Source organism: Phoxinus phoxinus (genome assembly GCF_949152265.1).
Source record: "Phoxinus phoxinus genome assembly, chromosome: 12".
In the NCBI taxonomy this organism is placed as follows: Eukaryota; Metazoa; Chordata; class Actinopteri; order Cypriniformes; family Leuciscidae; genus Phoxinus; species Phoxinus phoxinus.
Window position 1 is genome coordinate 33,933,172 of NC_136887.1, and position 15,686 is coordinate 33,948,857.

General features: G+C 36.6%; 2 protein-coding genes across 4 annotated transcripts in view; both read left to right on the forward strand.

The window, feature by feature from the left end:
* The window catches only part of arl9 (ADP-ribosylation factor-like 9), a 324,624-nt gene that overhangs the window by 267,435 nt on the left and 41,503 nt on the right, over positions 1-15,686 (forward strand). The window lies entirely within an intron of this gene.
* LOC307007672 (pre-mRNA-splicing factor RBM22-like) lies at positions 271-15,680 on the forward strand. 3 transcript variants are annotated; one of them, XM_079629925.1, is made up of 10 exons: positions 271-388; positions 2,700-2,753; positions 3,380-3,409; positions 3,499-3,631; positions 4,455-4,555; positions 4,644-4,816; positions 7,161-7,361; positions 10,419-10,669; positions 11,819-11,917; positions 14,763-15,680. In XM_079629925.1, exons 1-10 carry the CDS (start codon positions 335-337, stop codon positions 14,900-14,902), a joined length of 1,236 nt encoding a protein of 411 aa, XP_079486051.1. In that variant the 5' UTR covers positions 271-334; the 3' UTR covers positions 14,903-15,680. The 3 variants fall into 3 exon arrangements, with proteins under 3 accessions (XP_079486051.1, XP_079486052.1, XP_079486053.1); XM_079629926.1 differs by lacking the exon at positions 2,700-2,753 and having other exon boundaries at positions 316-388; positions 14,763-15,411; XM_079629927.1 differs by lacking the exons at positions 2,700-2,753; positions 3,380-3,409 and having other exon boundaries at positions 316-388; positions 14,763-15,411.

The window sequence follows — 15,686 nt, forward strand, 5'->3', positions numbered from 1 at the left end:
AAGTTCGTCATACAGTTTCACAATTTTTTTACTTTTTTGTTGTTAATAGTTTTGGTGTCATAATTACGTAATTAAAGTCATCAAAAAATATTAAATGGGGAAAATACACTTTTTTTGCATAAAATATTTTGCCAATAAAAATAATTATATTTCCTATATACATATAGCTATTTAGACATATGTGTTCTATATTTCCTCACTACAATGAGATAAATGTATAATTTTCTAATTTTTTTTATGTATAATTTGTATTTATTTTCACGCACCTGCCTTTGTAAATAGAATGTGTGACGTCGTTGCGTAATTTCCACGTCGTGCGTGCGCGCGGCCGAACATGGCGACGTCCCTCGGCTCAAACACCTACAACAGACAGAACTGGGAAGATTCGGTATGTTTTAATTGAATTAATTTATCGAAAATGTACAGACTACTTCAAAAATGTGTCCGTTTCTTCGTTTACTAAAAGAAAGAAACATTTTCATATGACAGTTTTAGAATAGCGAGTAACGTTACTACGTGCGTGCGTGTTGTTCAAATACTCATTAGACTATAACATAAAGTTAATGAAGTTTAAGTAGATGTTAAAAAATAAACAAATTTGAAATAAATGTCAAAAACATTTTTTGCAACAAATGTTCTTCAACAAAACACAAATATTGGTTATGGATATTTGACATTATCAGGATAAAAGGTTTGTTTACGTGTTGTTTTTATTTTGCAGTCCACAAACTAATAATTTTAGAAGAGACGAATGAAAAACTGCAAAAGCAAATAAGCATAAACATTGACAAAAGGATTGTTAAGGGTAAAACCTATAAAATATCGGTCACATCTAATGCAACAAACTGCTTATCTGATTATTAAAACTAACTTTTATTTCATATCTTTTTGTATTTTGTCGTTATGTTGTATAATATTATCTTCATGAAAGCTTTTTTCCTCAAATACCAAATATTAGCAAATAACTAATCCAAATAATCAGTAGTCACATGTTATGGCATCATCAGAATTAATGCTGCAATCATAACGCAGAATTGGGCTTTGTCTGCATGTCGTGCACACAGACAGACTGATGAGAGAAGTTATATATGTATGTATATATGAAGTATGATCTGTGCTGCTGTGATTGCTGAAACTATCTTTAGCTCGTCTAATGAGGTGAAAGACATGCTAGAACTTGTTGAGGGAGCAGTTTATACAGCATCTGTGGAGATACAGCAGAGATTGACCCTCGTATGAACACAGATGCAATATTGCTGGAAATCGGTCGACATGTGGCGATTAAACATGTCCGAAATTATGAAAAATGTAGTGATTTAGTCTAACTCTGAAGTAAAACACGTTTATGTGCATGTTGAATACACATGCGTTGCACATTTTAATAATTATTTAAAAAAAAAACGTTTTCTAACACACATCAATTTTGTTATTATTTACTTTTATTTTATGTATTTTATCTAAAGTGTGTGTGTGTGTGTGTGTGTGTGTGTGTGTGTGTGTGTGTGTGTGTGTGTGTGTGTGTGTGTGTGTGTGTGTGTGTGTGTGTGTCTGTGACCCTGGACCACAAAAACAGTCACATGGGTCAATTTTCTAAAATTGAGATGTATATATCATCTGAATGTTAAATAAATCATCTTTCCATTGATGTGTGGTTTGTTAGGATAGGACAATATTTGGTCGAGACACAACTATTGAAAATCTGGAATCTGAGGAGCAAAAAAATCTAAACATTGAGAAAATCTCCTTTAAAGTTGTGCATTTATGTTCACGATTGTGCTGCATTCACTCACAAAAAATACATGTTTTATATATTTACGGTAGGACATTTACTAAATATCTTCATGGAACATGATCTTAATATCCTAATGATTTTTGGCATAAAAGAAAAATGGATAATTTTGACCCATACAATGTATAGTTATATTGCCACAGATATACCCGTGCGGCTCCAGACTGGGTTTGTGATCCAGGGCCACATATATATATATATATTTATATATATCATCATCATCAACTTTTAATCCAGACTCATGGTCCAGATGGCTCAGACATGACATACAACATACATTAAAAAAAGAGATAACCATATACAATATAACCAACACTTATACCAGTGTTTCCATAATGATGATTGGTATCGTATGGCACTAAACCTAGGATTTACTAGTAACATAACAATGCTGTTCCGGGAGTCGTATATATATTTATATTTTATATTATTTTATTTTATTTCATTTTATCATGAATGTCACCACTTTTTCTTGAGGTTTTACCCAAAAGAAACATGAACAACCTTGTCATGAACCCTCCGGTGCTGTTCGGCCAATTTTCGATATTCGAAAAATGTATGTTTTGATTTTATTGAATTTTTTACTTCATTGGAATGGTACGAAATTGGGTTAAGGTTGTGACACTTGCTATGTGAACACACAAAAATCATGGACATTATCCGAAAAGGTTAAAGGTTTTTTGAGATATCAACCCTTAAATTTGGAGCACAAGTTGTTTTGTCTTTGATTTGCTTGCAGTTCTAGAGAAAAACTTGTTTTTGAAAATATATATTTCGAAAGAGTAAAAAATGTGCCTTTCTCCAGCTTGCATTTACTGGCACTGATGACTTCTAGTTTCTTTCTATTTTATGTTAATATGATATTTGTCAAGGGTCTGTGTACATTTTGTTGTCCTGATTGTCCCTCCAGGACTTCCCTATTCTCTGTCAAACATGTCTCGGGGAAAATCCATACATCCGCATGGTAAGTGATTCCAGTTTTTTTTTTTTTAAAGGGGTCATCGGATGCAAAATTCACTTTTATATGGTGTTTGCACTTTGCATATAAATGTGTCTTTGCAGTGTGTGGACACACAACCACCATACAATGAAAAAAATCCTTTTTTTTTTTAATCCTCAAAAAACACTCTCAATAATCAAGCCGTTTGGATTTTCTGAGCAATATGATGTCATAATGCTCATGCTCCGCCCACGGCCGCTGACCGACTGTCCCATATTAGCATATTTAGCAAGATGTAAAATAAGTGTCTGATCTCCCCGGAGTGTGTGTGTGTAGTTTTAGCTCAAAATACCCCACAGATATTTTTATATATCATGTTAAAGTGTCACTTTTTGAGGGTGAGCAAAAACGCACCGTTTTGTGTCTGTCCCTTTAAATGCAAATGAGCTGCTGCTCCCAGCACAGGGGGCGGAGCTACAACTGCTCGTGTCCTTTTACCTCACACACACACACTGAACACCCTAAAGAAACATACCAACTTGTGGAAACCTCTTTAACTCGCTATCACACTTATTAGGTGCACTGACACATCATTTAAATTTGAAGCTTTCATTTAATATTCATGAATTACAGTATTTTTGTTTTTGCAGACCAAAGAGAAGTATGGGAAGGAATGCAAGGTGAGCTTAGCCTGTAGCGTTGGGTTAGAGGGGTAAAGCAGAGCAGAGCGGCTAAAGTGTGTGTGTGTGTGTGTGTGTGTGTGTTTCAGATATGTGCGCGTCCCTTCACCGTCTTCCGCTGGTGTCCCGGCGTCCGCATGCGCTTCAAGAAGACGGAGGTGTGCCAGACCTGCAGCAAGATGAAGAACGTGTGCCAGACCTGTCTGCTGGACCTGGAGTACGGTGAGGCGTGCACACCTGAACCACTGCTCCTTTTGTAATAAAAAAAATAAAAATAAAAAAAAAGGAAATAAATACATTATTTTAAAATAAAAGCAGTCAAAAAAAGTATACACACACACACATATATATATATACTTTTTTTTATAAAACAAATTATTAATATATTAGTTAGGTTAGGTTTTATTTTTATATATATATTAAAATTTTAGTATAAAGTTAGTTTATTTTTTTGTAGTTAATTAAATATTTAGGAATTTCGTTATGTGCTTTTGCCATTTTATTAGGTTTTCTTTAATATTACCTTTTAGGTTTCATTTATTTTTATTTATGTCCAGTTAATAATTGTATTCCTTCAACTTAAACTAAATGAAAATTACCAATAAACTGAAATAAGTTTATCAACTGACATTTTATTTCTTAACAGAAATGTTTTTAATAGTTTTAGTTATCGATAATACACACACACACACACACACACACACACATACACACACACTGTATACACATTCACACATATATATACAAAGACACACACACACAGACATATACTGTATACGTACACATATATTGTAAACACACTCACACACACACATATATATATATATATATATACACGCACACACAAATATATATATATATACTGTGTAATTAATTATATAAGTTATAAGTAATTAATATTAACTTAAATTATCACTGGTACTTCGATTAAAAATATTTGCCGTCATAAAGGTTCAGCTGACAAAAACTTTTGTCAATAATGGCCTTAAATAATGTTTTTGTCTCCTGATATGTGTGTGTGTGTGTTGTGTGTGTGTGTGTACAGGTCTTCCGATCCAGGTCAGAGACACGAGCTTGTGTATCAAAGACGACATGCCGAGATCTGACGTCAACAAGGAGTATTACTCTCAGAACATGGAGAGAGAGGTGACGTCTCCCGACACCCCACATCTCAGACACACAGCGCCAGTGATCGCATAAGCGTAGCATGACCTCGTGTGTGTGTGTGTGTCAGATCCAGAACTCTGACGGCACCAGACCGCTGGGGATTCTGGGTAAATCACAGGCCCCCAGTGACGTGCTGCTAAAGCTGGCGAGAACCACACCGTATTACAAACGCAACAGACCCCACATCTGCTCCTTCTGGGTGAAGGGAGAGTGTAAGAGAGGAGAGGAGTGTCCGTACAGGTCCGTATTATTACACTTAGTTTATTTATTTATTTAACAGGGACAATAATGTTGTGTCAGAGTTAGCTCGATAGCTAATTTGCATACATAAAGTTGTTACATAAAGTTACAGCACTCCATTACAATCCAGAAAAAAGAAGAAAATAATAATAATAATATCACGTCACAATAACAAATTACAATATTACAATCAAAATTACAATATCACAATATCAAATCACAAAAAATAAAGGATCACATGATTGATTTTTCTTAAGCCATATTTTAAATGCAGTTTTAAAAATACTAAATGTACATTTTCTAATATGAACAGGCACTGAATTTAATCTTTCTGCTGCTCTAAATGAAAAAGCTGATTATCCAAAGACAGTTTTTCTTAAATGTACACACGCACACACACACACACACACACACGCACACACACACGACCCCTACACGTACCTATCTCTCTCTCTCACACACACACACACACACACCAACCCGACCCCTAAACCTACCCATCTCTCACACACACACACACACCAACCCAACCCCTAAACCTACCCATCTCACACACACACACACACACGCACACACGACCCCTACACGTACCTATCTCTCTCTCTCACACACACACACACACACACACACACACACCAACCCGACCCCTAAACCTACCCATCTCTCACACACACACACACACACCAACCCAACCCCTAAACCTACCCATCTCACACACACACACACACACGCACACACGACCCCTACACGTACCTATCTCTCTCTCTCACACACACACACACACACACACACCAACCCGACCCCTAAACCTACCCATCTCTCACACACACACACACACACACACACACACACACACCAACCCAACCCCTAAACCTACCCATCTCACACACACACACACACACACACACTTTTCATTTAGTTTGTTTATCAACTGACATTATATTTCAGCCTTACTTCAATTAACAGAAATGTTCTTAATAGTTTTAGTTAACGATAATAACACACACACACACACACACACAATGTTAGTCATGTTTTTTGTGCCAAAAACGGTAATAGTTTATATTTCAAAACAGTTTTCCCCGTCTATCTGACCCTTAGAATTACATTTATTATATTTTTATGCTGCTTCATCTTTAATAAAATCTCTCTTTGCATGTAATATTTGATGAATGAGATTCGCAGATGAAGTGCATGTTCACTGTCGAGTCACTTAGTTACAATAAATGTTCCTTTCATTTAAATTTGAAAGGTGTTTTATCAGTGTTATTTATTATCATTTGGGTATTAAAGTTATAGTTTATTGATATTTTTAATTATTACATTTTAATTTTAGTACTTTAGTCATTTTGTTTCTTCTTTAAAAAATATGTCTATTTAGTTTTTATTTTTATTTCAGTTTTAGTTATTTTAGAGCGTCAGGTTAAACTAAATGAGAAATGTTACTTTTGGAAACTTAAATAAAATTAATTTAAAGTTTTTAATATTTTATTGTATTTCAGTTCAAGTTTAATTTCAAGTGATGAGAACGTTTTTTGCTTTTTTTTGTTTTATTTTACTATAACTATGAAGCACTTCTATATGAAAAGATCAATGAAAATTTTATATAATGCAGGGATTGATTAAAAAAGTTCATATGACATTCATTAGACTTGTCTTTTTCAAGTCGATTTCAAGTCGAATTAGAACGATTAGTTTAAACTAATTTCTATGGTTAAATTAAAATCCTGATTTGGCAAGCAGGAATTCTTGTTATTCTTCATGGTGGGAAACAGCTGCAATGCTGATGACTGTCCACACGGTGGCAGTGTTGTGATCATATTATGCTCTTTCACAGAGTCTTGATGTGTTTTCAGGCTCTACTAGAACATGTTTTCCTGCTTGAATGTTGATTATTTTCCTCATATTCTCCATTGTTGCGGCTCCTCTCTTCCCAGTCTGTCAGTAACGCTCTGTTTACTTCCTGTCTCTATGAAGCCCCTCCTTCTGAAAAGCACACTGTGCTCTGATTGGTCGGCTGGAGCAGTGTGTTGTGATTGGTCGAGCGCTTCGAGTGTGTTTGGGAAATGTCCCGCCCCTTCCCATAACCGCCAGTTTAACACACTACTAACTAACTCAACCAGGCCCCGCCCCTTTATTCTGCACATGAATTATTATAATGAGGAATATTGTGACGTGTTCGTTCCCGGAAGAAACTCGAGACTACAATGGAGGCGTTTCAGGAGTTCAGAAACACTGACACTGATATAGAGAAGAACTGGAGCTTTTCATGATCAAACAACATATGAAGAAAGCAGAATAGCTCCTCTTTTAATCACTAAAATAATTGATTTCTCATCATCAGACATGAGAAGCCGACAGACCCGGAGGATCCTCTGGCCGATCAGAACATTAAAGATCGTTATCACGGCATCAACGACCCGGTGGCGGACAAACTCCTGAAGAGAGCGTCCACCCTGCCTCGACTGGAGCTTCCCGAGGACAAGTCCATCACTACACTGTACATCGGAGGACTGGGAGAAAACCTCACGGACTCTGAGCTCAGGTGGGAGGAGCTTCAGTGAGAGTTTGATTGACATCTGAAAGTGTGGTAAAATTTAAAATAAGTCTCTGATGTCCCCAGAGTGTGTGTGTGAAGTTTGAGCTCAAAATACCCCACAGATATTTGTATATAGCATGTTAAAGTGTCACTTTTTGAGGGTGAGCAAAAACACACCGTTTTGTGTCTGTCCCTTTAAATGCAAATGAGCTGCTGCTCCCGGCACAGGGGGCGGAGCTTCAACAGCTCGTGTCCTTTTACCACACACACACACACACACACACTGAAAATTTCTGAATGATTAGTTGATGAATTTATGTAGATTATGTGTAGTTATCTTCTAGTCATTGATTAGCATATTCTGTCATGATAATCTATAAATCGTGTTCAGGGGGCGGGTTTATGTAAATTTTAAGGTTGGTGATGTCACTAACCGGGAGGAATGTCGTGTAGTCTCTACCAGCCGTTTGTTGTAGTCCTTAAAAAATCATAATCAACCACCCCTTTAAAAAAAACACATTTTGTGTAACACTAATGTGGAATGGCATATTTTATGCGCACTGCATTGTGGGATAGTTTTGCATGCCTTGCGCTCTCTCTGGTTGAATCATGCACATTTTCAGCACATGTTGTATGTGATTCCATGCATGCAAACTATTATGTTGTAGAAAATACATAATTGTGAACGTAAAATGCATTTATGTATTTAGCAGATGCTTTTAATCTTATATTGCATTCAAGTTACATATGTTATCAGTCCAGGCACTCCCTGCGAATCGAACCCATAACTTTGACGTTGCTAGGTCCAGTTTGAGCTACTTTGCGTAATTTTTTTTGTATGCATTAAATTACAAAATGCACAGGATACAACCAGAGCAAACCGCATGGGAAACGGTATCCCACAATGCAGTGCACACAACTGGACTTTCCATTTCTATTGTGACAAACACATGCATTAAACATAACAATTCATTGCAGTTTCTTCTTGATTCTTTAATGAAAGTTACATTTCTGCACAAAATGGATTAAAAAATGCATAAAAAGACTTAAAGGGATAGTTCACTTTGAAATTAAATGTTGGTATGTTTTATCTTACCTGAAGTGCATCAAGATGTCGGTGTCTTTGTCTCCGCAGTAGTTTCAATTTTGATATTTTTAGGTCAAACCGTTCTTGTCTGTCAGTCATATAATGCAGGTATATAGGCACTGTCTCCAAAAGCATGCAGAGAAAAGTCCAAATTACACAATTCCCCATCGTAAGTGCACATTGATGGCCTAAGACACGAAACAAGCGGTGTGTGTGAGAAAACGAACAGTATTTATATCGTTTTTATCTCTTTTACACAACCACGTCCAAGTGATTTGTTTACTTAGGGTGCTTTCACACCTGCCTTGTTTAGTTCGGTTGAATCGCACTAGAGTTCGTTTTCCGAATTGGTGCGGTTCGTTTGGGCCGGTGAGAATGCAGCAATCGCACTCGGGTGCGCACCAAAAGCGGACCAAACAAGCGTACCGAGACCTCCTAGGAGAGGAACGCTTTCAAACGAACTCTGGAGCGGTTCGTTTGTGGTGAGAACGTGATCCGACCTCGAACAGACCCAACTGCCAAATAACTGCGCATTTTTGGACTAAACCAGCTGCCGTAGTCAGCCGCGCTGTGCATTATGTCAATGTTTAGCAACATTAATGCACGCGTTGCCTCCTCCTGAAGTGACTCACTGCGTGCATTGCATAAAACATTATTTTCAAGCCGCATTCTCGCTTCATTCTCAAATGTTATTGTTTGCCTAAAGTGGAGTAGACAAACTAATATAATAAACTATGACGAGGGATACAATCAGCCCACAGTCATTTCTCCATAGTAAAAAGCACGTGTTGTCTGCCGGATTTTCCTCCTCTTTGTTTACTTCCGTCAGTTCTGTTGGAATTTTCCCGCACGTTAATTCTGACAATAAAAGTGCAGTTATGAAAATACGTTCAAGACCCATCTGGCCAACGAGTGATGTGGATGTTGTCACGTGACTGCATTTTGGTTCGTTTCATAAACTGATTCGGACCAGAGCGATCAGTGTGGTGTGAAAAGGAACCAAAACGCCTGAAAAATGCTACAAAGTATAATTTTTCTCCCTTGGTCCGGACCAAATGAACCGAACTACAGATGTGAAAGCACCCTAAGTCTGCGTAAGTGCCGTAGAGCGCCAGAAGTGATCTCTCCCGGATGAGTTCGCGCGAGCTTACGTAAATTAATTTTTTTACATCCGTGTAAACATCCCGGATAAGCGCAAACTAGTACCATTTCTATTAGCCGTCCTACAATCTCTGTTCTGTGCATCGGTTCTGGTGTAAACAATGAGTGACGTACCAGCGAGAGAGATCACTTCCGGCGCTCTACGGCGCTTGCACAGATTACCGTAAGTAAACAGATCACTTGGACGTGGTTGTGTAAAAGAGGTAAAAACAATATAAATACTGTTCGTTTTCTCACACACACCGCTTGTTTCGTGTCTTAGGCCATCAATGTGCACTTACGATGAGGAATTGTGTAATGTGGACTTTTCTCTGCATGCTTTTGGAGACAGTGCCTATATACCTGCATTATATGACTGACAGACAAGAACGGTTTGACCTAAAAATATCAAAATTGAAACTACTGCGGAGACAAACACACCGACATCTTGGATGCACTTCAGGTAAGATAAAACATACCAACATTTAATTTCAAAGTGAACTATCCCTTTAATAGATGCATGGATGTGACTTTTTTAGAAGAATTGTGGTTATTTTTACCGCTATGGTTTACATGCACAGGGAAACGGATGAGATTAAAGAGTTTACATGTATGTCTTATTACATGTTTAATCGCAATATTGTGTTAATCTCATAATGTAAATGTAGTCAATGTGACGTGCTGTGTGAAATGATTATTGAAGACTACATACTATTACATACTCTTGTTTTTAAGAAATAGTTGGCAGTGTGCAATAATCAGTGCACTAATATACTATTCCTACCTTGTATTTTATGATTTGCATTTCGCTGTTTTGTCTTCGTCTCGTCTCTCAGGAATCATTTCTACCAGTTCGGTGAGATCCGCTCGATCACGCTGGTGGAGAGACAGCAGTGTGCGTTCGTTCAGTTCGTCACTCGACAGGGCGCAGAGCTCGCAGTGGAGAAGTCCTTCAATAAGCTCATCATTAACGGCCTCCGGCTCGTGGTGAAGTGGGGTCGCGCTCAGGCTGCCAAAGCCCAACATGCCAACGACGGGTTCAGCGAGATGGGCACCAGACTGCAGCCAGTGCCCGGTCTCCCCACGAGTAGGCTGTGTGTGTGTGTGTGTGTGTGTGTGTGTGTGTGTTACTGGCATATAGGTTGAAACATTAATGAATCAAAGGGCTTAATTTCCTTATGCAATAAGGAATAATATAATAATAATAATAATGTGTATTTATGCATTTATTTGAATAAAACCATGAAATCATGGTCATAATTTGCAATAATTTTTATTTTATTTTAGAATGTATTATGACCCAGACATCTTTTATTCATATGAATCATACATGTATATATAATTATAGCTTCTTGTGCATATGTGTATTTTACGAAAACAAATGTCTGGGTCATATTGCACCCCAAAAATATGCATAAATTATAATAAAATAAGTTAAAATTTTGTAATAAATAATGATAATTTAATAATAAATAAAATAAATAATGATTTTTATTTTATTATTTTTTTGGAATGCAATATGACCCAAACTTATTTTTTTCATGTATAAAGGAAATAAAAATAAATGCAATATAACCCAAAAAATATTTCATAAAGAAAATAAAAATAAATGCAAAATGACCCAAACTTTTTTTTTCATGTATAAAGAAAATAAAAATAAATGCAATATAACCTTTTACAGTCTATGAATATAACCCATAAAAATTTTCATAAAGAAAATAAAAATAAATGCAAAATGATCCAAACCTTTTTTTCACATGTATAAAGAAAATAAAAATAAATGAAATACATTTTTGTATTACATTTTTGGGAATGCAATATGACCTAAAAATGTTTTTTATATAAAGAAAATAAAAATAAATGAAATATGACCCAAACATTTTTTTCTTCATATAATGTATTATAATATATATGATATATTATTATATTATATTATAAAGAAAATGAAAATAAATTAAATATTTGTATTTTATTTTTGGGAATGCAATATGACCCAAACATTTTTTTTATATGAATCACTCACTTATGATAATGAACAATATTCCCTATTTATTGTGAATATTATTATAATTACATTTATTTGTTGAACACTAGTGTCTTTTGTCATATTGCTGTTACTTTGCATCGTGACTAACTCCACCCTATAACCATGGTAAAATAACTATAATGCACGGTCTCTCACAGCTCATTGCGTAATTTGATTGATGTGTGTGATTATATCATGTGTATATTGCAGCTCTACCGCCACCGTCTGCTCTGGAGGAGGAAGCGTCGGCCAACTACTTTAACCTGGACCCGAGCATCTCTCCTGCGCTCATGAACCCACCAGCGCCCGGTACACACTTCATCTCCTACCACACTTCATCTCCACACACACCCTGCATGCTAACACATTTCAGCTAAAAAAATCTTTATGGTCCTAAATTTTCTTTTTGCAAAATGAGCTTTTTATATAATACAACCAGTGCTGTTATTGTTAACAGAAATTGAAAATGATTGAATACCGTTTACAAATAATATACATTTGTATTTTGACATTTTCATGAAAATTTAAACCATTTCCTCCAAATTGTAATTACTGTTGTGCAAAAAAAAACGTATTTTCTACATTAGCGTAATCAGTTGCATTACAGTACTAACTGAGAATTTGGGTTGATAATTAATGCTTAATTAGTGCTTTTCATGCATAAACAATCTTTATAGTCCTAAAGTAGGCTTCATTTTCTTTTTGCAAAATGTGCTTTTTATATAATATAACCAGTGCTGTTATTGTTAAAGGAGTAGTTCACTTTCAAATAACAATGTCCTGATAATTTACTCACCCCGATGTTATCCAAGATATCCATGTCTTTCTTTCTTCAGTTGAAAAGAAATTAAGTTTTTGAGGAAAACATTCCAGGATTTTTCTCCATATAATGGACTTCAATGGCAACCAACGGTTTGAAGGTTCAAATGTGAGTTTCAATGCAGCTTCAAAGTCTCGACACGATCCCAGCCGAGGAATAAGGGTCTTATCCAGCGAAACAATCATTTTTAAAGTTATTGTATGTTGAATGACACATACCATATTTTCCGGACTACAAGTCGCACTTTTTTGCATAGTTTGGCTGGTCCTGCGACTTATAGTCAGGTGCGACTTGTATATCAAAATTAATTCATACTGACTGAGATGAACCAAGAGAAAACATTACCGTCTACAGCCGCGAGAGGGCGCTCTAGTTAGCGGAGTTGTTTAGAAGCGACACTGAGGAAGAACTCAATGTATTCAGTGTTGAGGAGTGAGATCGGTAGCTGGTGAACTTGCTGACCGGTAACTTGTTGGACTCGCTGGCTAATGTTAATTTAGTCTATTCATCCTCCCAGGAATATGTTCTTTATACTATTATGGAGCTGAATAACTGTTAATGTGTTACGCTAACACACCGGACACTATTCAGCTGTTGTTCTGTGTGCTGTTGTGGAGCTGAATAACTTGCCTTTCCAGATTAAATGTCTGTTCTTGGTCTTGGATTTTGTGAAATTAATTTCTAAATAAATGCGACTTATAGTCCAGTGCGACTTATATATGTTTTTTTCCCTCTTCATGACGCATTTTTTGACTGATGCGACTTATACTCCGGTCACGTTAGTCAAGCTCGCATTAGTGACTCTCAGCTGATCCACATCTACTTATAGGAATACGACACTATCACCGTATACATATATACTGTAAGCTCTTCAGTATTATCAGCAGCGATCGCGTTTCTCAGGAGCGCATTACCCTCCTCCCTCCCCAGCTCCTCCTGTCTCAGTCAGGATTTGGCATTCCCCTTGAATCAGAATAAATTCTCGAATTATGTTGTACTTAAAAATTTTGAATTATTGATATTTGCATACATTCATGTTGGTTCTGTTGTGTTTACCCCAAGGAGGGTTATTGCTGCTCTTATCCATGCTAGGCTGACTGGATGCACAGGAGATCTCACCCAGAACAGAACCGTACCGCCAATCCAAACTGTATGCTAACTGTCAATCATATTTGACGATAGTGGTCCCGACAGAAATGTATTTGTGTCAGTTTATTGTTTAAAATGGTCGTTACGTGTGTATATCCTGGATGCTTAATGACGTCACGGGTGACCTTTCCAACATGATGACGTAATGAGCGGCGCATCTCAGAGACGGTACAAAACGGGCATTTGTGGTTAAAATATTACATTTTTATTATTTAAAAAAAAAATACAGTTACATTTTTTTAGAAAATGACCGATGGTTTTGCTAGATAAGACTCTTATTCCTCGGCTGGGATCGTGTCGAGACTGTGAAGCTGCATTGAAACTCACATTTGAACCTTGCGTTAGTTGGTTGCCATTGAAGTCCATTATATGGAGAAAAATCCTGGAATGTTTTCCTCAAAAACCTTAATTTCTTTCCGACTGAAGAAAGAAAGACATGGACATCTTGGATGACATCGGGGGTGCGAAAATTATCAGGACATTGTTAATTGAAATTGAACTAATCATTTAACGGAAATTAAAGTGATTGAATCTGCCCCAAAATGGCTCTTGAATGTTTTTAAAGGGGACCTATTATGCCCCTTTTCACAAGATGTAATATAAGTCTCTGATGTCCCCAGAGTGTGTGTGTGAAGTTTTAGCTCAAAATACCCCACAGATATTTTTATATAGCATGTTTAAATCGTCACTTTTTGGGGCTCAGAAAAACGCACCGTTTTAGTGTCTCCTTTAAATGCTAATGAGCTGCTGGTCCACGGCACAGGGGGCGGAGCCTAACCAGCTCGCGCTCAGTGAACAACTCACGGAAAGATGATAATATCAAAACAGAAACTCACAGTACCGGTGTTCATTTCGACAATAATGCCTAGAGTCTGAGAATATCTGCTGTGTGGAGCTGGAACAGGTATAGTTTAGTTTAATTACGGTTATGTGTCATTGATTAATAAGTAATGAATAAAAATGAAGTGTTGGGCCGGGAGTCAATGTCCTTATTTGGCAGTTCCGCTGCAAATACTGTGACGTTATTGTTCAAAAAACGTAATAGAGAATAGAAAAATCAACTTAATTTCAACTTTTCTGTACTTCTAAACACTCCAAATATACAACAAAATGCATTTAAGGGCTAAAAAAAAGTGGATTTAGCATGATATGTCCCCTTTAAAACTTGTCTGGTTGTGTTTTCAGGTTTTGTGCCGCCCATGTTCCGACCCATGGGTCCTCCTCCACCTCCTCCGATGGGTTTGAGACCTCCAGGACACATCCATTACCCTTCCCAGGATCCTCAGCGCATGGGTGCGCACGCTGCCGCTCGCCACAGTGACTGACATGATCCTGTTATTGAACTGTGAAGTGGTATGGTAGTGTGATTGAGCGCTGCTGTTGTAAATGCAGTGGCAGTTGTATGTTACAATCATGCCTCGGTCACATGGTATTTACAAACAAAGCTCACCAACAAATAGACCCGTGCTGTTAATGTTTCCAGGCACACCTGCACTCTCTCTGCCTTCTGGTTGCTATAAGCTGCTGTATATGTGAGACATCATCTGTGTGCTTTTAGTTTAGAAGATACGATTTACACTGACTTGAGTTTACATTTAAAGCAAAGCACTGTTTCCAAATAATATGCATTTTGAAATTTTCATGAAAATTTAACCCATTTCCCCCCAAATTGTAATCTTTTTTTCCACATTCAAGTAATCAGTTGCATTACAGTACTAACTGAGAATTTGGGTTGATTAATTAATGCTTAATTTGTGCTTTTCATGCAAAAAAATGTTATGGTCCTAAAGTAGGCTTCATTTTCTTTTTGCAAAATGTGCTTTTTTATTATTTGAGGGTGATTGTGAGATTCACAAACCCACACACACATTTCATTGCATCTAGAGATTTAACAAGCATAAAAATTGTGTCAAGAATGCAACTATATTAAAAAAAAACATTTTTAACATGAGATATTTGTGTAACCACTGTCTTGCATCAAAGATATATATATTTTTTTCTTATAATTATCAGACAGTTTCTTATTTTGCAATGAAACATTTTCTAATGAACTGTCAGTTCAGTGCTTTTCTTTTGTTGCAACATGAAAAAAAAAAGGATTTCAAAAAC